Source organism: Ailuropoda melanoleuca, chromosome 13 (assembly GCF_002007445.2).
Source record: "Ailuropoda melanoleuca isolate Jingjing chromosome 13, ASM200744v2, whole genome shotgun sequence".
NCBI lineage: Eukaryota > Metazoa > Chordata > Mammalia > Carnivora > Ursidae > Ailuropoda > Ailuropoda melanoleuca.
The window spans coordinates 74,703,532-74,725,249 of record NC_048230.1 but is presented as its reverse complement, the minus strand read 5'-3'; the positions used below and the strand labels follow the sequence as shown (position 1 = coordinate 74,725,249).

Below are 21,718 nucleotides of genomic sequence, written 5' to 3'. Positions count from 1 at the left end.
CAAGAACCGCCAGTCGGAGCAGGGGCTAGAACTCCTAAAGACCCTAGGGCCACGCCTTTCACTCCAAGGCTCGGTGCAGGTGCCCACACCCCGCCGGGCGGCGCTGAGCTAGGCGCCTCCCGCTGCCATGGCGACCGCCTCCATGGAGACCAGGAGCCGAGGCTGCTGTCCCCTGAGGCTCATCCCGCGTGCCTTCTTTGTTCAGATGCTTATTCCGGCCGGCCCGGCTTCCAGGACGCGTTTCGAGACCGCGCGAGAACCCTTCCTCCAAGGAGGGGGGATGGGTGGAAGGGGAAGAGGCTGAAACTCGGGGGTCGCAGAGTGGGAAGGATGGCGGGTTCCTCAGCTCTGGAACAGCATCTAGAGATGCCCATAACGATTACTGATGCAGGCTTGGAAGCCTAGGGAGAAAGGCGACCTTCAAGTGCCCCACTATTCTGAGTCCCGCCTTACGGCCCCTCGAGGACACAGAAGCCAGGGGAGCCTCTTTCCGAGTTGGGGCCCAGGCGGGAGGTGCAAACTCCACAGTTGAAGTTGGGACATGGGCGGGGACTATTCCAGAAGCTCCTCCTTCCCTCTCTTTCTGGCCCACGCTGGCCCGGCGCCACGTCTGGCAGCCTGGCTGCCTTCATCGCGAGAACTCGCCAGGCCGTCGGTAGGTGTGGGCTAGCCTGACGCAGCCGCGGGCCCGTTGCACGTGACGCAGTGGCGCAACGCCTCTTGGCGGTTCTCTGGCGCCCGCTTATTGGTAGGAAGCGTCTTCGCCCCACCCCCTCGGTCTGCCAATGGGCGGAGGTGGGGGGCGTGCCCGTGAGGCGGGCGGCGGCGGTGGCGGCGCGGGGCTTCCTCCTCATGCTCGGCGTTGAGCCCCCACGGCCGCCGCCGCGGTGGACCCTGCCCGACCGGCCCCGGGTGCGCCCTACACGGTGAGACGGTTTCTCCTCCCGACATCTTCCGGTTCCGTCCCGCTCTCGGAGATTCCCACCGGTCCTAGTCAGTCGGTAACTGGGACCCCACCGGGCTGGGGCGGCGGCTCCGCTGTGGGGCCCGCACCCGGGAGTGCTCCCTGGCATCTGAGTTGGGGAAATGTCGGCCCGGAAGCCGCGGGTGACCGTTAGGTGGTGGAGCGGGGATGTTTTCCGCGGCGCGCTGTCAGGGGCACGTGTGACACAGTGAGGGCGGGGGCGTAATGGGGTCAGCATCGTCAGCATTCCACCCTCCCCCTCCCCGGGCTATTGTCACCGCCTCGCTGTGTGACCTTGGACAAATAGCCTCTGAGCCTTTCGTGCCTGGACACCTTCAGGGAGGAGGGTGGTGATGTCGTTGAGTGCGGGCTCCTGAGACTCCTGCGTCAGCAGAGGTGAGGGTGGGGAGGGCACAGGATTATCTCTAAGGGACAGAGCTGCCACCTAGAAGTCGGGGAGGGGTGTGATGGAGGGAGAGCGTCTAGCTGCATCTGTCTCCCTAGACTATGAGAAAGGGGCGGTGATGGGGCGTCACACCCACGGGGATGGAGGCAGGAGAGGACAGGGTCCTAAACCCGGGCCCCTGATGTCTTTGGGGACTTGGCTACCACCCCCCCCATCATCGCAGCAGGAGGGGTTTTATTTAGGTTCTGGACCAGGAGCCCTGCTGGATTGAGAAGAGAATCCTTGGGTTGCCTTTCCTCTTGAATCTTGGCATTGGCGAGATGGGGGTAGGGCATTTCTCTTCCCAGGAAGCTAAAGAAGGTCAGGGGCAAGTGCCATCCTCTGGACCTGGCCTGGCTTCTACTTCTTGGGGCCTTCAGGTGACAGGCTCAGGGCAAGACCTGGGTGGGGCAGGCAACCTGGAGGCTAGAGGGGTCTAAGGACCCTCTAGCTGGGGGATGGGGGTTTTGAGGAGGGGATGCACTTTTTGGGGAGACACCAGGGTGTGGGATGGTGGGAGTGTCTTCCCAATAAATCCCTGCTTGTGAGAAAGAGAACACCATACTTATCGTTGTACTTTTGGCCCGGTGGAGGGAGGAGGAAATGGAGTCACATCCAGACAGAGTTGATACGAAACTGCCACAACCAAATCTGACATCCAGTCTTGCCTTTTCAGGCCTTGTTCTAGGTATGCAGTCCCCTCACTATGTGCTCAGTCCTATGTCAGGTTCTGGAGTCAGCAGGTCAGTGTGGTCTCAATGGGAACTCTGTTTACAAGCTTGAGCCTTTTCTTTCTTTCTTTTTTTTTTTTAAGATTTTATTTATTTATTTTGAGAGAGAGAGAGAGAGAGGGACAGAGGGAGAGGGAGAAGCAGACTCCCCACTGAGCAGGGAGCCCCATACTGGAGGCTCCATCCCAGGACCCTGAGATCACAACCAGAGCTGAAGGCTGACGCTTAACCGACAGCAGGCGCTTAACTGACTGAGCCACTCAGGCGCCCCTACAAGCTTGAGCTCTAATGAGAGGCTGGACAGTTCTTCTGCTGGACTAAGTGCTTAAGCCCCAGCTGGGGCTGGCCCTGTGGTACCTGGGATCTGGGGGCTGCTTCCAGGGCAGGGAGGTGGAATAGGGGTGCAGCTGTGCGTTGGAGGGTAAGGGTGGCATGTTCTGGAGCTCCACTTTGCCAGGGAGAGACTGTCTTGGCCCTCCCTCCAGTCTGGAGCCTTGGGCCCTAGCATGGGACAGTCTGGAGTAGCAGCTAGTACCCTGCGGGGCCAGAGTTTTGGGGGCTGAGAACGCTGGGTTTCTGTGTAACTCCATTTGTCCATCTGTTTGCTCACTTGCCATGTTCCTGGGCCTCCTCATGCAAGAGGTTCCACAGGACCTGCCTGAGCCCTGCCCTGGGCAGGTTAACCTTGAAGCAGCCTTTCTCTCTAAAGCTGAGAGGGACCTCAGCTCTCTGTCTCCCAGAGAGAAGGTTCCTTCAATTTTCCTGAGAGTAACTGAGAGCCAGAGAAGCCCCCCAAGGCCCTTGTTCCAGCTTTCCAGCTCTCCCCATCCTGTGACTGTCCATGGTACCACAGATGACCTGCTGACAGCCCAGTTTAGCTGGGAAGGGGGGGTCCTTTTGTTTTTATTGTTGGGGTGGGGGCATTTCTCACAATATAATATACACTCTTCACATCTTCCTGTGGTTGAAGGGGACAGCAGACTCTCAGCAGTCTGCTCTCTGGCAATCCCTGGGGGACCTGGCTGGCCTGGGAGTGGGGGAGGAGAGATGCAGGAGAAGGGAAGGGGGAGGGCAGCCCCTCAACCCCTGAGCTGTTTTCTGAGAAGCCTGAAGTCCCTGGGCACACCCCCCCCCCCCCCCGGGCCATTCCTGACTGTTCCAGGATTAGCCGGAAGAGCCTCTTTCCTGCTGCTGCCCTGAAATTGCTGTTGCTTCAAAAAACCGGGCCTTCGGACTTTGCTTTTGCAAAGATGAGGGTGGAGTGGGGAGCAGGTCAGAGCTTCAGGTATCAGCTACACCAAACCCTCAGAGGAAGAGGTCACTGCTTATTCCTGTGTTACAGATGAGGAAACTGAGGCAGAGACTCGCAGTAACTTCCCATGCTGCCTGAATGTGAACCAGGACTGCTGGGCTCTGGAGCCCATGCTCCTGACCATGTCCCTGCTGTCTCTGTGGGGCTGTGCAGCTTGGGCCACATTCAGGACTTGGCTGGCACAGGAGGAGGCCTGGGGTTGCGAAGGGACTTAGCAGTTTCCGTGCTCACAGCTGCAGCAGGGGGAAGTGGATACCCTTTCCTCCCGCCTCTATTGAAGAATCATGTTTAGATGAGAATCTGGCTCCCAGGGGACAGCGACTGATAGGGCTTGCTCCTGAGAAAGAAAGCTTGCTTTTTCCAGCCTCTCCTCTGGGCCCTTTAAATCACTTGCCTTCCATCTCTGTGTTCTCACTGCCCAAGGGTTACAAGCATGCCTGAATGCCTGCTCTGTTCTGAGCTCTGGGCAGTGCCTGAGATGCTGGTCTTGGCCTCAGTACGCATACCATCTCAAGGGGAGTAACTGATGGTGGCAAGGCCAGAGTAAGGCCCAGTGGGAGGCCTGGAGCTATGAGATGGGGGAGGGGAGTACCCTCTGGGGCAAGAGTTGGCTAAGAGAGTGGGGTGGGGAGTTCCTCTTTCTGAGAGCTTCCAGTGTAGAGTCACTGGCCTTGACATGTCACATCTACCTAGAGGGCACAGCCAAGGCCCATCCTTGGGTTCCCCTTAGTCTGGTCATTCATTCATTTAACAAATATAAACTGGACACAGCTGCTCCCTGCCAGGTGCTGGGCTGGGTACTCGGGGCACAGCATTTGGCAAAAACATAGTCACTGCCCTGGTAAGGTGGGGAACATAAAATGATCCCAGAGGTGGGAAAGGGGATCCTTTTAAAGAATTTTAGGCCCATCTTGGGATGGGAGGGGGTGGGAAGGGTTGTACTACCCTAAAAATGTCCTCTGGGGCTGAGACTGAGGCTAAGATATGGGGTGGGGGACAGGGGATTGTTCCTGGTCAAAGGGAGGGCCTGGATGAGGCAGGCGAGCAATAGGCAGTGGGTTGGTGGGAAAGACAGGGAGGGGGCCCTGCATGTACTGGGTCAGAATATTTGGGGAAGGAGTCCCCAGGAGCCTTTGCTCACCAGCCGCTGGTTAAGAGTTTCACCTGGGGCTCCAGAAGGTATCTTGGGAGCTGGGGGGAGACCTTGTGGACATTGGGCTGTCATTCCCAGAAGGCAGCTAAGGGGCTGCCCTTCTGGAACTGACCCCAGATGGCCCTGACCAGAGATAAGTCAGGGTATAGTTCCCTTCCCTGCACTCTGGGCCTGGCAGCTAGCTTCTGGGGGCGGGGGGTGGTGCTGGCCTGGGACCTGAGACTCAAGCCTTGCCTTTCCTTGTACTTCCCTAGGTCTCCTGTCTGGGGACTCTTGGTACCTGAGCTGTTTACCCTGCTGGTGAGGTGCTTGGGGCTGGGTGGGCTTCTCTCACACTGGGAAGTAAAAAGGGAGTTGAGAGTCTTGGGGGCTGAGAACGCTGGGTTTCTGTGTAACTCCATTTGTCCATCTGTTTGCTCACTTGCCATGTTCCTGGGCCTCCTCATGCGAGAGGTTCCACAGGACCTGCCTGAGCCCTGCCCTGGGCAGGTTAACCTCAAAGCAGCCTTTCTCTCTAAAGCTGAGAGGGACCTCAGCTCTCTGTCTCCCAGAGAGAAGGTTCCTTCAATTTTCCTGAGAGTAACTGAGAGCCAGAGAAGCCCCCCAAGGCCAGTGCATATTGGTACCTAAGAGACCTCAAGGTCATGTCCTCTGCAGGCCCAGCCCCCAGCTGTGAGGTCCACCGTGTGGTTTCTCTTCTTTCCTTGGATTAGCCAAGGTCATTCATAGGTTACTCATCTCTAAATACTTCACTGTGCATCTCTGAAAAATAAGGACATATGTCTCTATTCCGTACAATTCCATTATCTCATCTAACAAGATTAGCTTTTATTTCTTAATGTCACCACCTAAGATCCAGTCCCATTCATGTTTCCCAGTTATCCCCCAAACTTTTTTTTCATAGTTTTTAATAATAAATACCCCATTTATTTTTCTTCTTGTAGCTGATGTGGTGGAAAAAACCAGGTCAGTTGTCCCATCAAGTACCCTGCCTTCTTGGTCTCTTTGTGTGTTAATTTAGAGCAGCAGTTGGCAAACTTTTTCTGTAAAGAGCCAGACAGTAAATATTTTAGATTTTGCAGGCCATGTGGTCTCTGTTGTAACTACTCGAAGTAGCTTTTCTTTAGTGCAAAAGCAGTTTTAGACACCACGTAAACAAAGGAGTGCAGTTGTGTTCCAATCATATTATAGAAAACAGGCGGCCGCCTCAGGCTGTAGCTCGCCCAGCCCCTATCTCGAACAACTGCCGCTCCTTTATTTTTCTTGCAATTTTGGGGAAAAACCAAAATGACGGGTCATTTGTTCCGTAGAACGTTCTGCCTTCTGGGTTTGTTTCATTGCTTCCCCAGGGAGTTGTCTCCTGTGTTCCACGCACCTCATCGTTTTCAATAAGCAGGAAGCTGGAGCTAGGGGCTTCCTTAGATCCACGTTAGACATTTCTGGTAGGACCCCCTCCTCAGCGATGCTAGGACTTCATGCCACCTCCCCTTGGGAAGCCTCCGTGTGTCAGGCTGTCCCACTGTGAGTGACAGGAGATTGACCAGTGCGTGAGGCTGACAACCACATCCCTCCACTGCAAACTTTGTCAGTGGCCTGAAGAACCCCATGTGTCCCTGGCACTCGGACATCTGTGAGCACCTACTTCTGTCAACCTTTGCCCTCCTGCTTGAGAATCCCCTGCCTCCCTGCCTCCAGCTTTTGTTTCTTTGGTGGTTGCAGAATTGTTTAGCATTTGGTCATTCCTTTGTTATTGAATAGCGAGAATTCTGTAAAGAGTTTTCCTTTAACCAGGAGGATGACTTGGTTACGTGAAAGGCTAAGGGGGCAGGCTGAATTATTTCTCTTTATTGCCAATTTTCTTTTCTTTTTTTAAGATTTTATTTATTAGAGAGAGAGACCGCTCCTGCGTGTGGTGGGTGGGGAAGGCAGAGGGGAAGGGAGAGGGACAAGCAGACTCTGCTGAACGTGGAGTCTGACTCAGGACTCAGTGTCACCACCCTGAAATCACGACCTGAGTGGTAATCAAGAGTTGGATGGCTAACCAACTGCGCCACCGAGACGCCCATCCTTATTGCCAATTTTCAGAGTAAAGAGTTAGGGTATTGCTACTGTCAGTGGTGACAAATGAGGGCTCAGGTTTGTTTATTTTGCTTTCTCTTTTTGTAATCTCTGTGAATGCTCCAATTTTATGTATTCCATCTGTTTTCATCAGTTGCACTCATTATTCTTGATGCTTAGCTGTTCCCAGCTCGGCCCATCAATGGGCAGCCTGCTCACACAGGCTTCCTGGGGGTGCCTCCCATTGCCCCTGCCCTGAGGCTGCCCTTGGGGAGCTGAGCCAGAAGGCTAGCCCGGAGAATCAGGCCAGAGGCCAAACAGGGGCATTCCCCATGGGGCAGCCCCTTCACCTGGCATCTGTTCTGTCTATGGCCCTGAGCCATCACCCGGAGGGAAGCTCCAAGGGCCCATCTTATGGGGGCCCTCATTCTTGCTCTCGTTCAAGCATTCTGCTGACTCAGACCTGGACCCAGCTGCACTGGGTGTGCAACCTGAATAATGTGGCACTTGGCTGCAGGAGGGTACAGCCCTTGGGGTTCCCAGCATGAGAAGTGGCCTCTGAAAAGTGCCAGTGATATCCCTTCCTTTCCAGGCTGTCCTTCGAGCCAGCCTCAGGTGGGTTGGGTACAAGAGTCCTGTACCGATGCTCTGGCACCCAGAAGCTGCAGCTGAGCATATGCTGGCGAGACTCTGGGTCAGTAGGGCATCAGGCAGGGGTGAGGGCTCTCCGGGAACGTGTGGAGGAGGGGGCAGAAGTCCCCCTTGCTAGAAGGTACAGGCATCCCTTGGCTGTTGAGAGCAGCAGGGGGTTGGGTCTTAGCGTCTGCCCTAAAGGGAGGTCTCTGCTTTCCTCCAGCCACGGTCCCTTGGCTGGCCCTGACTGCTGCCCTCCCTACTCCCCACCCTTCAGGCTCCTGCTGGTGTCCCTGGAGCATGGGAGGCTGCTGCGCTTGAGCGGCGGTGTCTGGCAGGAGCTGCGTGTCTTACCCCATGGCAGGGAGGGCATCCATGGCTGCAGCAAACAAGGGTGAGTGCCTTCCTGGCTGGGCAGGGTTTGCACGAGTCTTCTAGTAGGCCCTGCGGGAGGGGTGTTGCATGTGGGGCCTGCACTGGCTCTGTGTGTGTGTGTGTGAATTACATTACATCACTGTAATTATACCAGTGTTTGTGCTGGGTCCCAGGCCCTAGCAGGGAACCGGAGGACTCCTGCTGGCTCCTTGGTGTGCTGGTTTATGGAGGTGTCTGCCCTCTTGTCCCCATGTCCCAGCCTCCCTATTCCACTGTGGGGGCTGGGGGCATTAGAGCCTTGGGGTGAGCACTGAAGCTGACAAGGTAGGTAGAGCCACAGGAGGCCACAGAAGGGAATTTCGGTTTCGTTCTGGGTCCAGAAAGGCTCATAGAGGGTTTTAGGCAAGGGAGGCAAGGGAGGCTTCTCCAATTCCTGGGGCACTGCCAGATCCCACATCCACTTGGGAGGGGCAGGAGGAAGTATCTGGAGGGGACAGACTGAGGGTCAGTTCTGGGGGCTCAGCAGGAGATGTGGAAGTGTTAGGCTGCTCCCTCCTGCCTCCCCAGGCCAGGCCTGGCCCAGCCCCTCCCACCAAAAGACTCTGGGCAGAGATCTTGGGAGGCCTAAGGGCTGTGGCTGTGGGCCAGAGAGGATTGGGGTCCTGCTCCTGGCAAGAAGCGCCTCCCCCAGCCCAGGCCCTCACCCCAGCTCCTCTGCCTATCTCAACTCCCTGCCTCCAGGCCTTGGAGAACCTGACCCAGCCAGGGACAGGTGAGGGCCTTGTCTGTGTGTGTGTGAGGGGGGTGGTTAAGTAGAGGAGGGTAGGGAGTCTTTGGGAGGGTCTGAGAGGCACCCCTGGGTACTTCCATCTTTCTTGCTGGTGATCAGGGATGAGGTTTAGAGCCTTTTCTCGGTGGGCTCAGTGTGGTTTTTGGCCCCCTTTGTTTCTCCTACCTCCAGAAAGGTCCCATAGAGCCTGCTATGGTCCCTGCCCCCCTCCTCTCTCAGGTTGGGGTCATCAGGACGGGCAGGCAGGGGCCTTGGCACTGCACTGACAGACCTGGAACCCAGGGCCTGGGGCTGAGTCTGCACTGTCTGGGGCTTGCTCACAGTCTGGAGGACTGTCTCCTTATCTCTGTCATCTGCCTCATCTCCTCTAAGTAAGGGGTCATACTAGCGAATCCCTGGCACACCCATTCTCAGGGTGCTTATATTTTGTGGGAGGACTGGGCAGGTAGGGGGCCTTAAGCCTCATGAGCCCTAGTATCCAGTAGGATGTGGCCTAGCCCTGAAAGGAGCCCAGCCAGTGGGTGTTGAGTGATGTCAAGGGCAGTTGTAGGCAGTAGGGTGGGGGCATGGGGTGACATGGGGAGTTGTTTCCTGGGGGCAGAGGAAGCCAGCAGCCCCTGGAGCCCTCTCCTATTCTCTTCCTAGGCAACAAGCCCAGAGTCCGGAGTATCCGCTTTGCAGCAGGCCATGATGCAGAAGGCTCCCAGAGCCATGTCCACTTTGACGAGAAGCTGCATGACTCTGTGGTCATGGTCACCCAGGAGAGTGACAGCAGCTTTCTGGTCAAGGTACGTGCACACGTCCCCCCATCATCCGCCTTACTCCCTCTGCCTCCTGCCTGGCCCTGCCTGGCTTCCTGGGCCTGTCTGTTCCGTTTCCTCTACGCTGGCTTCCGAGGCACATCTTTGTCCCTCCCTGGGCCTTGGTTTCCCTGTCTGTAAAGTGGGAGGTAGCGAGATCGCAATGAAATGAGTGCCTTTACAATGGTACTCAAACAAGTGGAACCGAGCTGCTGTTATCAGTGTCACCCCGACAACAGCAATGGAAGGTGGTGTCAAGGCCAGAGGTGCCCTAGGCCCGGGTTCAGGTCCAGGTCCTGCTATTCTGGCACTGTGACCTAGGGCAGGTCATCTCCGTTTCCTCTTCTCTGAAATGAAGACAATTCACACCCCACAGAGTTGGTGTAAGAATGAGATGAAAGAATGTATGTGTGTCACGCAGGTGTGAGGCTAATTTTGCTGATAACAAGGTGTGACTCTAGTTAACCCTTCTTTGCCAAACCTCTGGCTGCTTTAGGCTCTCTGCACTATTAGTGTTTACTTATCACCCCAAGTTTTCTGCTGGGTGGAGCGCCACCTCTGCGTGGTCACACTTCACACGCCCTCCAGCATGGCTTCTCCAATGGCTGGGACACTGCCAGATCCCACATCCACTTGGGAGGGGCAGGAGGAAGTATCTGGAGGGGACAGACTGGTGGGGAAACAGGGAATGAGGCCCTTAGGTTGAACAGTAAGCCAGGGCTCCGGAGTTGAGCAGGAGTGCCCCAGCAGGGGGAGGGCATCTGGTCCATCGAGACCTCCCTGAGGCGGGGCCCAGAGTCATTATTTCTGCCCAACTGTAAAATCCTTGCTCTTTTCGTACAGCTGATCACTTCCTCCAGGGAATTAACGGAATGAACCAAAACTTTGAAGAATAGCTGCCTCTCCCCCTACCTCTCCATTGCAAAATCCATTGACATCCATTCAGGAAAATTTGGAAGCTAGAGAAAACTATATAGAAATTTAAAAGCACACACAATCATGCTATCCAGACACAACCATAGTTAATATTTTGATGTGTGTCATTTCAGCTTTTTTTTTTTTTTTTTTGCTTCATTTCCAAAAAACAAAAAGCTGGTATCACAGCAGACACACTGTTTTTTGCTTGCTTATGTTGTTAACCATCTCCTGTCTATATCGGTAAATAATTTTCCCCAAGATTTTCCAACTGCCTGATGTTCAATTAAATGTATCATCATTGATTTAGCCGGTTCCCTATCCTGGTATTATGAAAGTTTCTATTTTTTACTGTTATATATAGGGCAGCGATGAGTGTTTTTTGCGCATCTCTGAGATTTCCCCTGGAAAATTCCGCAGTTGGTGCAGCTGGGCCACAGGGTCACCATTGGCAGGATAGCCAGGAAGCCCTCTTGAGGAGTGTGTCCTCCACCTGCAGAGTGTGGGAGCCCCACGGACTGACCTTTATCATGCAGTGACGTGTCTGTCCCACTGAAGAGCTAACTGCTTCGTGCAGCCAGTCCTAACAAGCCTCAGGGGCAGGACTGTCCGGCCCTCGCAGGTGTGAGCACACCAGTGTGTGTGCACATGAGTTGGAACAGCACGCACCTCCGCGCCTCTCGGACCGCACTCTAAGCTGGCTTCCGAGGCACATGTTTGTCCCTCCCTGGGCCTTGGTTTCCCTGTCTGTAAAATGGGAGGTGGCGAGATTGCAATGACATGAGTGCCTTTAGAATGTTACTCAAACAAGTGGAACCGAGCTGCTGTTATCAGTGTCGCCCCGACAACAGCTGCTGCTGCCCGTTCAGCAGCCTCCCCAGCTTGTGTCCCTTCACACAGTGGGACTTACCAAGGTTGGCATCTGTTCCGGGGGCACTGGTTGCCACTCACTATGTACAAATCACAGAAATGGCTCGGGCTAGGAGTTGGGGCTTTGGGCACACTGAGCCTTTGAGTGGGCGGGCAGCCAGGCATGTTCAGGTGCCAGCAGGGTTCACTGGCCGGTGCCGGTGGGCCAGCTCTAGACCGACACTACTGGTCGAGTGTCTGTTTTTCTAATTCTATCTCCTTTATCCCGTGCGATCTGTGTTGCCCATTGTCTCCACATGAGTGACCAGAGGACCAGTGTCCCTGACCCCAGGCTAGTGGCTCTGGGCAGGTGCTGGCAGGGGTGGGAGAGGTGAATGGCCTGTCTTGTGGGACTTTGAGCTTTCCCTTGTGGGCAATGGCAGGTGCTTGCTATGTGCCACGTGTGGCAGGAGTGGCCAAGAGACCTCTGGAGAGCTTTACCCTGGCCACACTATGTGGTCTCCAGCCAGCCATTGTCTGGCTTCCATTTCCTTGTCTATAAAATGGGCCACCATTTACTGTGGGGACCGTGAAACCGATGCCGAGGCAAAGGGCCTAGAGCCACTGGGCTTGGGGTGCGGACAAGCTGGAGTGCTGGAGGGAGTTAGACACCCCCCCCCCGGCCAGGATCCCTAAAGCAGCGGGTGCAGGGGCCCACAGGATCCTAGGTGCCAGGAGCTGCCAGGCCCTGGGGGAGGCTGGGTGTGAAGGTGCTTCCCTCTCTCCCCCCTTCTTCCTGCTACAGGTTGGCTTCCTGAAGATCCTGCACAGGTACGAGATTACCTTCACTCTGCCCCCAGTGCTCAGGCTGAGCAAGGATGTCCGAGAAGCACCAGTCCCCAGCCTACACCTCAAGCTCCTCAGCGTCACGTCCATCCCAGAAGGTGTGTCCCCTGCTCAGGGTGCTGGAGGCCTGTCCTCCTCCAGCAGGGCCTGGATGTGAGTGGGAGGGAGTGAGAGCATGGGGTGCTTCCTCCCCTCCCCCCTTCCAGGGTGGATGGGCAATTCAGCAGTTGGGGGACATGAGGCCCCTTTATGGGCTTGCAGTGTGGCTTTCTGGCAGGTCCCATAGCCCAGGCCTTGCTCCTGGGCAGAGGTCCGTGGGCTCACTCTATTGGCCTGGGCCTGTGCGTCACCTGAGATTTCCCTCAGTGAGGAGCTGGCTCTGGGCCGCCAGCTCTCCCTCCTGCCTGCCCCTTAAGACAAATCTGCCAGAGCTCCAGGAATCCTGGGCAGCTACCTCCTAGCACCCGCCAGTGACAGGCTTTGGACTTGGGGCTGCTTCTCCCTCCCCTGCCAGCTTTAGGCCCTCCCCTGCCCCCCCCCCGAGGCTAGAGTGTCAGTTTCATAGTACGCTGACACCCCAGCTTCAGTTTTATGTCCACCTACTTCCTCTTCATGACCTTGCCCTTAAGTGGATTGGGCGAGCTCCCTCAGGCCTTTCCCTCTTGCCACCTGATCTGCTGAGAGGTTGCCCTGTCCCTCTTCCCCATCACCCCCTCTCCCTGCCTGCCTTTTTGGGGAATCAGCGGGCCTTCCTGGAAACCTGAGTTTGACACTTGGAGCCCTCATGGGGTTGTCCACAGTCTGGAGGCACGTAGAGCTCAGTGAAGAGTGGGAAGTTTCCAAGGCCTGTTTGCCCAGCCCTTGGAGGGATAGGTCCTGGGCCATCTTTCGTCCTTTGGAGGAGGTGGCCAGTCCTGGTGGCAGGTTGAGGCCAGTGAGTGGTGGGTGGGGTGGGGTGGGAGAGACCACGGAGGTGCTGATGACCTGGGCAGGTTACAGCGTCAAGTGTGAGTACTCAGCGCACAAGGAGGGCGTCCTCAAGGAGGAGATGCTGCTAGCCTGTGAAGGGGGCACCGGCACCTGCGTGCGAGTGACAGTGCAGGCGCGTGTCATGGGTGAGCGTGTGAGCCTTGGGTCTGGCTAGAGGAGGGAGGTGCCAGCTGGGCTGCAAGGGGTTTCTGCCCTCCCTGTCTGAAAAAGGGGTCCTTGCCCTGGCCCGGGGTTCCCAGGTGCCTTTCTCCCCACCCCCCTAGCAGACCCCAGAGGGAAGGTGGATGGGGGTATGGGGGGGTGTCTCCTAAGCATGGCTGGGGCCAGGGGCTAGCCTGGCCACCTGATTTGTCACCTGCCTTGCAGACCGACACCACGGCACACCCATGCTGCTTGATGGGGTCAAGTGCGTGGGTGCTGAGCTAGAATACGACTCAGAGCACAGCGACTGGCACGGCTTTGACTGAGGCCTGCGGCCCCGCGCGCCTTGGGGCCCCACAGCCTTAAACCCCACCTCATCTCCCCGAATGCTGTTTGATGGTGTGGCTTCCTCACCCCTCCCTGGGGTGGGGGTGGGGGTGGGGTGTCCAGGGGCCTCTCACCTCTGCCTTCATTGTGCCACCTCCCTGCCTCTCCTGCGTCCTCCTCTCCCACTTCCTCCTCTCCGTGTGCCTCAGTCTCCTGCTGGAAGAAATGGGTTGAGCCCCCAGGGAGGCTATCTGAGGAGGGGAGGGGGAGGCCTGGGGTGGGTTCTGCCCTCCCCCCACCCCAAGCCATAGGGGCTCTACCAGGGCTTGGGAGAGGAGGGAGCTGGCTCTGTGATGACATTGTTGTCACTCCCATTACTGCTGCTGCTGTCTGGCTTTTGCCGTCCTGTGCCCCCTCCCTCTTTCTTACTGCTGTCTGCGCTCAGTAGGAGGGAGGCACAGTCCCCAGGCCCTAACCCCCAGGTCTGTGTTACTTGGTTTTTAAAGGACTGGTTGGGATAAAACCCTAAAGAAATAAAACTTTCAGTGGATACCAGAGGCCAGCCAGTGTTTGTTCTCCAGGGCTCTGAGATCGCCCAATCCTCCGCAGATGGGCTAAGGAACAATTTGGGCTGTATCATTCTTTTAGGAGGCGAGGGCACTCCGTGGTATTCTAGCACCTAGCCCTCAAAAAAGTATGCACAATTGGTATTTTAGGCCTGGGAATAGTTGACTAGAGTTCGGATGGGGAGGGAGGCCAGACAGAAGTCTTAGGGAGTGAGAAGTTGTTTGGGGTGTTTGACAGAGAGAGAGCAGCACCTCCTTCTGGTCAGTTCCCAGCTCTGCAGCCGAAAGCACTCTCCCTTTTTTGAACCCAGCCCCCCTCCACTACTCTATTGGGGTCTCCTTTTGTGAGGTACCAGCGGGCTATACCTTCACCTTAAGCATAAATGCTTTATTGTCACCTTAGGGTTCTCAGGAAGGTGGGGCAGTGGGCAGGGGATGTCCCAATGACACATTGAGTTGATGGCAGAGCCCGGATCAGCCCTTAGTTCTCCTTCTGTCGCCCGATAGCTCCCCAACCCCCACTGCCCTTTGGTGGCTGGGATAGGGTGCAAGTGGGTCATTCATGGTCTGCCCTTGGGCCTTCTCAGATGAATTATCTGTCCTGAAGGAAGGCCCCCCAGCAACTCCCCCCCACATCCTAAGTGCCTGCATGCTGCATCCTCCTCTTTAGCCTGTTAATTGAGAAAGTTTAAAAACTAACAGTCATACTTGGATGGTCAGTACAACACCCGGGAAGGTCCTATACCCCTGTGCTACCTGTGCCAGCCTCCAGCCATTTTTCTGCACCATAGGGCTTCTCGGCCCAGCGCCCTGTACATCCCCCGTCCTCCTGCTGCCCCTCCTGCAGGGGCCCTGCTCCGCCTCTCCCAGCTGCGTCCACCTCCCACCCCTCCACCCCCCCCCAACTCCCCAGTTCAGGGTAGGGCTTGGTCTTTTGGTGCATTCTGTCTTTGGGGTCACGTGCCCCCTCTGGGCGCACCGTCTTACAAACCTCTTCTGACTCCTTGATCTCAGCCCTTGGCAGGGCTCTTCAGCCTTCCAGTCAGCCGACCTGGGCCCAATTCCAAAGCGAGAGTCTGTCCCCACCCATCCTGCGACCTCATCTCCCCGGACAGGAGGGCGGGGGAAGAGGCGCTGACTTCAGAACCAGCGACCGGACTGTCCACGCGAGCTGGCGCCCCAGACCCTCGACCTCAAGAGGGCGGGGCCTGGCACGAAGGCGGGGGTGGGGGCGGCTGGCATCGCGCCCTCAGTTGGAAAGAAAGTCGATGGCGGCGCGCACGGAGCGATTGGTGCTGACGTCGACGGCGGTGACCTTAATCTCGGTGTCGCCAAACTGCATGGCGGCGCGGATCTCGCGGCGGCCCGGGGACGCGCCGTCGGAGGGCTCCAGCTCGAGGCTGAGCGCGCCGCACTTGCGCACGCCCGGGTCGGTGATGAAGCGCGCGTCCTCGGCGGCGCAGCAGTACAGGTTGATGAGCACGCGCCGCTGGCCCGGCCGCGCCGGGCAGTAGCTGCGCCGCACCTCCTCGCCCAGGGCCACCGACTGCTCAGCGGCCACGAAGCGCTCGAAGACGTCGGTGCACCAGCGGCGGCCGTCGCGGACCAGCAGTTTCTCGGGCGGGTGGCGCCCGGCCACGAAGCGGTTGAGCACGCCCACGCCGTAGGTGAGCGGAGAGCGGCGCACGCGCACCACGCCCGGCGCCTGCCCGAACAGCACGGCGCCCTTGAGGATGGTGAGGCCCACGTCGTGCGGGACCACCACGCGCAGGCCGCGGGCGCCCAGCGCCGTCTGCACCGCGTGCTGCAGCACAGCCGACTCGGCAAAGCCGCCCACCAGGAACAGCAGCTTCACGCCCTGCACCTCGGGCCGCGCCAGCAGCGCCTCTGCGGGAGGGGAGGGGCGGGGGCGGGTGGGGAGAGGATGGAACGCAAGGTGAGAAGGAGCACCGGCCTCCGCCGCGGTGCGGCCACAGGCACCTCCCCTCCGCCATCCTGTACCCAGCTGGCAGCTAGAAGCTAGCTCTTTCACCCTAAAACAGTAGCCCGGTCCTGAGGAAGGAAAACACCGCGAGGTCTCATTGAGTGCTTCTGGCCGTCTTCACAGGCTCTGCTTCCCGACACTCTCCCCCGCCCTTTCCTCTCGCACCACAACGTGGAGGGCGAGATACGGATATGCATTTGCATGTGCCAAGTGCCACCTGCCGACTGTGTGCACATCTCTAGATATTCCAGCTCACTGAAATCCCTGGGATGACAGTTTTGGGAACCCAGTACTATCACCCCATTTTAGAAATAAGGAAACCGAGGCACCAGAGGTTCTTTCACAGTCAGAGGAGAGACTATACACATCATCCCTCCTAGTTCTTAATACGCTGTGTCCTGCAGGTGTTTCAGATGATTCTGGGTCCCATTTCAGTGTATGGATGTGTGGAGGCTTCCAGGCACTAATGAGGGAGCACTCCTGCATCTGAGTGTGAATGGGGGGGTTAGTGGAGGACCCAAGCCCAGGCACTCACCTATGTGCTGGATGATCCCACTGACCGTGGGCTGAAAGAGCTCGTTCATGGCCTCGCAAGACATCCTGAGCATCCCCTGTGAGGACCACTTCACGAAGTTCACGCTGTTGGTGAAGGGGGCACAGGCTCATCCGTCGGGGTCCGGGGTTCTACCCCTGCTCCAGGCCAATGTGCCTGGGCGCTGACTGCATATTGTGTGTTCTCCCAACCCCGCTCCCTCAGGGGCTTTAGCCGCCTGCCTGCTTCAGTTCCAGGCACGAAGTCCCAGGAGAGGAGCCTCCCTTTGTCTCTGGGCAGAAGAACCAAGGCACACTGGCTGGCGCGGTGTGTGTGTGTGTGTGTGTGTGTGTGTGTGTGTGTGTGTCTGCCGCGGTGCAGGAAGGAGAAAGATGTCGGCCCTTCCCCCGGGGCTCAAGATTCTTGCCCCAGTTCAGGCCGCGGATTCTAGCGGATTCTAACTGGGAAGCTCGTGCCCCTCTCCTGCTGTCGGCTGGCAAGAAGTGTGCACGGGGCAGGTGGGGCAGACTCCCACTGTCTTCTGGGGCTTACATCCTCCCTTGCAGGGGCTTTTCCCATCTGCCAACCCTGTTTGAGTCCGTGGTCCCCGGGCTCACCTGCTCCGGCGCAGGGCTGTCTCCACGTTGTGGCCTCGCTGTTTGCGGTAGAAGTCAATGAAGGAGAAAGGCAGCGAGATGTTGAGCGCCCCTGCGCGGTGCGGGCCTGCTGTGCGTTTGCGGGCCTCGAAGGCGATGGTCAGATCCACCCAGGCTGCCGGCCGTTGCCTTTTGAAGGTGGTGATGAAGTCCTCGCCGAAGATGCGGCCCAGCAGCTGCTCAAAGGCCAGGTCCACGCCCACCGCGCCATAGGGGCCGCCTGGGGTCGGACAGGGGGTAAAGGGGGCGTCAGCGCAGACTCCGCCGCCAGGGGGCGATGGCCGGTCCCCGGCGCGCTGGGTACCAGGGGCGCTGCCTGGCTGGCTACTCACCAGATGCCTTGTAGAGCTCCTTGAGGGTACCATGTGGCTGCTCCAGCTGGTGCACGGTCAGGTCCACCGTGCCTCCTCCGCAGTCTGCCACCACGTAGCGGTCTCCTGCGGCGGCGAGCGTGAGCACACACTCCTGGCCTGCTTTGCACCCTCAGCTCTGCTTCCCTTCCAGATTCACCCAGCCCCCAGCCCTGCCCCAGACCCGAGAGCCTTGCCTGCGGGGAGGATGGGGGTGGGAGTGGCTGTAAACAGCTTCAGGGGCTTGAACCTTAGGCCACCGGCTAGGGACGCGAGGTTTGCGGGGAAGTGCTTCTAGGACTCTGCAACTCCATCCGCGGAGAATCCCAAGAAGTGGGATTTAGGGGCGCGGCTGAGTGGGGTGGGGGTGCAGGTGGGCGTGAGGAGACTGCCAGGTTAGGTGCAGCTGATGGAGGAGTAGGGACGGGGTTTCTAGGGTCTGGAGCCCACTTCGCGAATATTCCCTTGCCCCCTATCAGTATATGTTCCCCTCAGGGCCCAAGAAACATCCCTCCGTCCCTCCTTCCCCACCTGCTTGCATCTCTGCCCACAGCTCCCCGACGCCAGACTCCACCAGGAAGGTGCGGCTGTGGCGGGACCGGCGCAGCTGCTCGCGGGCTGGGGGTCGAGGGACAGCAGGACAGTGGGGTTAGGAGGTGCCTCAGCTACCATGCTCGACCCCCATCCTCTCACCAGCACCCTCCATGAGCATCTGGACCAGCCAGTTCTCCTGAAACTCTTGCTCTACTCCTAACTAGGAGAAGGCAATGCTGAACCTCAAAGGGTCCAGAAAAACCAGATGGGTTGAACTCAGGTGCTGTGACCAACAGCTGAGGGGAAGTCTTTCTGGCCACAGGACATTCCCTTAATGCAGGCCGGCTCACAGCAGTGCAAAAATGGGGTTAGGACAGTTTGGAGGACCTGTGTGTGGCCGGGGGAGGTGGTCCTGGGGGATCTGGGGGAGCCCGGGACTTGGGACCTCTTCTAGTCATGGGAGATGGCATCTGGGAGCATGACTAATATTGACCACAGCTTTCCCGGAGCCCAGTCCTGGCACTGGAGCGTGAGCTTGGTAGTGGGAGCTCAGGGCTATTGTCGGGGGGGGGGGGGGGAGGGAATGACAGCTGACGTACCAGGATGGGAGAGGTGGCTGATTCAGGGGCTGTTGAAGAGAAAACTCTTGAAGACCACCTTTGGCTCAGAGTGGGGGCTGACTTCCTCCTTTGTCAGTACCTGAGCACCTCCCCCTCAGGACAGGTTGTGTCCCCTCTCTTCAGATTCAGGACTGGGGCTGAGTCCTCCCCTCTCCTCAATGATCACCTTAGGGCAAGGTGAAATCTCTGTCCTCAGACTGGGCTCCCCCAGGTCAGGGCTGTGCCTCCTCCCTCAGACTGCATTCCACCAGAGATGTTTCTGCCCTCTCAGATTGGGCTGGAGTTAGGGGTGGGGGTTGTCTCCTCTTCATGTCGGACATTGCTGAGCCTCTGGCCTCAGTGGCCCTCTGACCCTCCCAGGGCAAATGTCATACCCGTGGGCAGTGCCCCTGGGGTCAGCTCACCCTGCCGGAAGCTGGAATCGATGGAGCGGCGCTCACCCAGGCGTCCACCGCCTGGAGCCCGGCTGCTTAGGTCTAAGAGCTGGTGTAGACGCAGCTTGCGGCAGTAGACAGAGGCAGCCTCTGGCTCCAGGGCAATGAGTAGTTGTCCTGCATCCTCCCTGGACACCAGGCCAGCCTGGGAATAGGTGGTGGGCAGGGCCAGGGAGCTCCATGGGCCAAGTGTCATACCTAAGAGGGCACCTCTGGGCAGGCAGCCAGAGCCGGTGGGGCTCCCACCTCCTCTCCATCACACCCCACCCACGGAAGGCCTCTTAAGCTCCTCTATGGTACACAATTTGGAGCTGCCTCACAGCTACCTGGTGACCAGCCTGGGGAGGGGCACGGCCACAGCCAAGAATACCATGAGGTTGCCCAACAGGAAGAGACCCTAGACAGTGAAAACATAGAGCACCTGGGATCTGCCTCTCCAAGCTGCCCAAGGGGGCCCAGGCTGCGGCAGGGTCCCCTTCACAGGTGCAGGGCACCTTCCCAGGTGCAGGGCTTGCCAGCTGAGTACCAGCTGAGGGTATTAGCCCAGACTCTAGCACAGTGTATGGGGATGCAATGGCCAGACCACCGATTAGAGCAGATGGTGTGGGGGGGGGTTCCCCTTTGGCTCACTGAACCCTTTTCCTTCACCAGGCTGGTGTCAGACAATAGCCACAGGCCTCCCCACTCCTAGGAGAACTTTGTTCCCCAAGAATCAGATATAGGCACCAAGAGACAATCAACAGTGAAATTCCAGGCACCAGGACAGGTCAGTTGGGGGGAGAAAAACATTTGGGATCTGTTACTTCCTGTATCAGGACAGGGGATCCCTGTGGGAAGTACTGTATGGTATTTGGGATTCCCTGGATTCTGACCAGGTGGGGGTTGGGCATGGGTGGGTATGGAGACTTCCTGCCCAGGGTCAGCCCTTCCTGAACTGGCAGCCAGGGAACAGTGTGGGAGGAAGCAGGGTGGATAAACCGGCAGGGGGCACGAGGGTGGGGGGGTGTTGATTCTGGCTGGGCACAGCCTTGATTTCATCCTGGTCTCTGCAGGGGGGATGCCCACTACGTCAAGATTTGCTCCTTCCAGTGACAAGCGTAGGCACCCACAGACCTGGCACGTGAGGCATGCCTCGCCCACAGGTGTGTGGGGGTTGGGGGCTCTGGTATCTTCCAGGAGGTACACCGGCAGGCCTTTTGGAGGTCCTAGGGTGTCCCCCAAGGTCCCAGGGGGAGGACCAAGCATGGAGTCTTGCTCTGGGAGGCTGTGCTCCCCTTCTTCCCCACCCCATCTCACTGGAGGTGGGGGGACTTGAGTTGTGCAACCCCCCCCCCATTCTCCAGACCTTTGGGCATCTCTTACGGTAGGAAGCCCAGCAAGCATTGGTCCAAATCACCTCCCTTCGTAGTTTCACAGCCCTGTTTCTCCTGCTCAAGAGCTTACAGCGGTTGGGGCACGGTGGTGGTGGAGTGCCTCAAAATACAGGTGCTGGCCGAAGCGGATGTTCTTGGTGCCCTGCCCAGCTACTGTATTGGCGGCTCACTGGCTCTCAGCTGACCCTTTCTCTGGAGAACTGCCCTCAGCTGAATGGAAACCACCTCACTTGGAGAAGTTTCCCCCACACCCCCCGGGAACCAGTGACAGGCTAATGTGGGTACACAAACAGCCAGCCGCCTTGCCTCACTGTGGTCCGCTGCCGGGTACAGTCCTTCCTCCGGTGCTCTCCATGGGACCAGGCTGAGACTAGACTCCAGTTGAGACCACGTTCCTGCTCGGCTCTTTCTCCTGTCCATCTCCCTCACTCTTTCTCCTGAGAGCCCTTCTTCAACACACCGCATGCACAAGGATCCCTATATTGGGCTCCGCTTCTAGGAAACCTGATTTAAGACACTGGCTAAGCCGGCTGAGCTGTGCCTCTCGTCCCTCCGCTCTCTGGTCCTGCAGGCTTGCGCCCTCTCCTGGTGGCAACAACCCTCCAAAATGCCCAGCAGGGGAAGGTCAGAGGTCTTTACGCAATGACTGGTCCCAAGGGTGGTGGGTAAAGGAGGGTCTGGGGCCTCCCTGGAGCCCTCCCGAGTGACGCCCCCCGCTCTGCCTGCCCATCCTCACCAGGTAGGCAGCCTCACGCATGAACTGCTTGGCAGGCTGTTTCCAGATGGCGGGCACCGTCAACACCCAGCGCACTGTGTCCTTCTCTGGCAGCGATGGGCACTGCTCCCTCAGCTCCTGGAGCAGGAGGGGGTGGTGAAGGGTAGGCTGGCTTGGGGTGGGGGGGTGTCTTCAGCCTTCTATGTATGGGAGCTGGAGGAGCTAATCAAGCCTCAGGAAGGACTTCCCAGCTGAGTTGGGAGAATTCCGAACACCTCCCTCCCCAACACCTGTATGTCCCATGCAGGTTCCCTCAGATGGGAAGGCAGGGGCTGGAGAAGATGATTTCTGACCCCTGACGGATAGGCTGAGAGGAGACGATGGCCCTGGGGGTCCCTGCCCAGTAGGCAGGGATGGGGCCACAGCACACCTGAAGGGCATGCTCCTTGAAGAAGCGCAGGGCATGGGCGAACACCTCCAAGGCAGGCATTTTCTTTCCATTTACAGCCTCTAGCTGGGTCTTCAGGGTGAGGTCCTGGCAGGGACATAGGCAATTCTGCAGAAAGCCATAGCTCTGTCCCCACTTCCTGACGACCTCTCTCTGAAAATCACCCCATTTCCTGCT

The 21,718-nt window shown here is 57.9% G+C and overlaps 2 protein-coding genes across 7 annotated transcripts in view; one reads left to right on the top strand and one right to left on the bottom strand.

Annotated features, from left to right (window-relative positions):
• Positions 1-771: 771 nt before the first annotated feature.
• On the top strand, positions 772-13,881 carry C13H20orf27 (chromosome 13 C20orf27 homolog). 4 transcript variants are annotated; one of them, XM_034639858.1, is made up of 6 exons: positions 772-926; positions 7,574-7,690; positions 9,107-9,249; positions 11,831-11,969; positions 12,864-12,973; positions 13,228-13,881. In XM_034639858.1, exons 2-6 carry the CDS (start codon positions 7,654-7,656, stop codon positions 13,285-13,287), a joined length of 489 nt encoding a protein of 162 aa, XP_034495749.1. In that variant the 5' UTR covers positions 772-926; positions 7,574-7,653; the 3' UTR covers positions 13,288-13,881. The 4 variants fall into 4 exon arrangements, with proteins under 4 accessions (XP_034495749.1, XP_034495747.1, XP_034495748.1 ...); XM_034639856.1 differs by having other exon boundaries at positions 12,864-12,986; XM_034639857.1 differs by lacking the exon at positions 772-926 and adding an exon at positions 4,885-4,905 and having other exon boundaries at positions 12,864-12,986.
• Positions 10,312-21,718, bottom strand: part of HSPA12B (heat shock protein family A (Hsp70) member 12B) — a 20,902-nt gene continuing 9,495 nt past the window's right edge. Inside the window, exons 5-12 of one of the 3 annotated variants that reach the window (XM_034639854.1) lie at positions 21,524-21,705; positions 21,115-21,231; positions 18,976-19,150; positions 17,949-18,035; positions 17,400-17,504; positions 17,029-17,287; positions 16,415-16,518; positions 10,312-15,782 (exon numbers count right to left, since the gene is read on the bottom strand). In XM_034639854.1, the coding sequence (XP_034495745.1) occupies positions 15,145-15,782; positions 16,415-16,518; positions 17,029-17,287; positions 17,400-17,504; positions 17,949-18,035; positions 18,976-19,150; positions 21,115-21,231; positions 21,524-21,705 (1,667 nt within the window). In that variant the 3' untranslated portion in view covers positions 10,312-15,144. Of the gene's footprint in view, positions 15,783-16,414; positions 16,519-17,028; positions 17,288-17,399; positions 17,505-17,948; positions 18,036-18,975; positions 19,151-21,114; positions 21,232-21,523 lie in introns of all 3 variants that reach the window. The other 2 variants (XM_034639853.1, XM_034639855.1) reach the window with 2 other exon arrangements.

Excerpts from the sequence above, each read along its gene's own strand:
- C13H20orf27 (XM_034639856.1), top strand. The coding sequence starts at position 7,654 with ATGGCAGGGAGGGCATCCATGGCTGCAGCAAACAAGG. Across the intron at positions 7,691-9,106 it reads CATGGCTGCAGCAAACAAGG|GCAACAAGCCCAGAGTCCGG; the intron begins GTGAGTGCCTTC and ends TTCTCTTCCTAG. Across the intron at positions 9,250-11,830 it reads ACAGCAGCTTTCTGGTCAAG|GTTGGCTTCCTGAAGATCCT; the intron begins GTACGTGCACAC and ends TTCCTGCTACAG.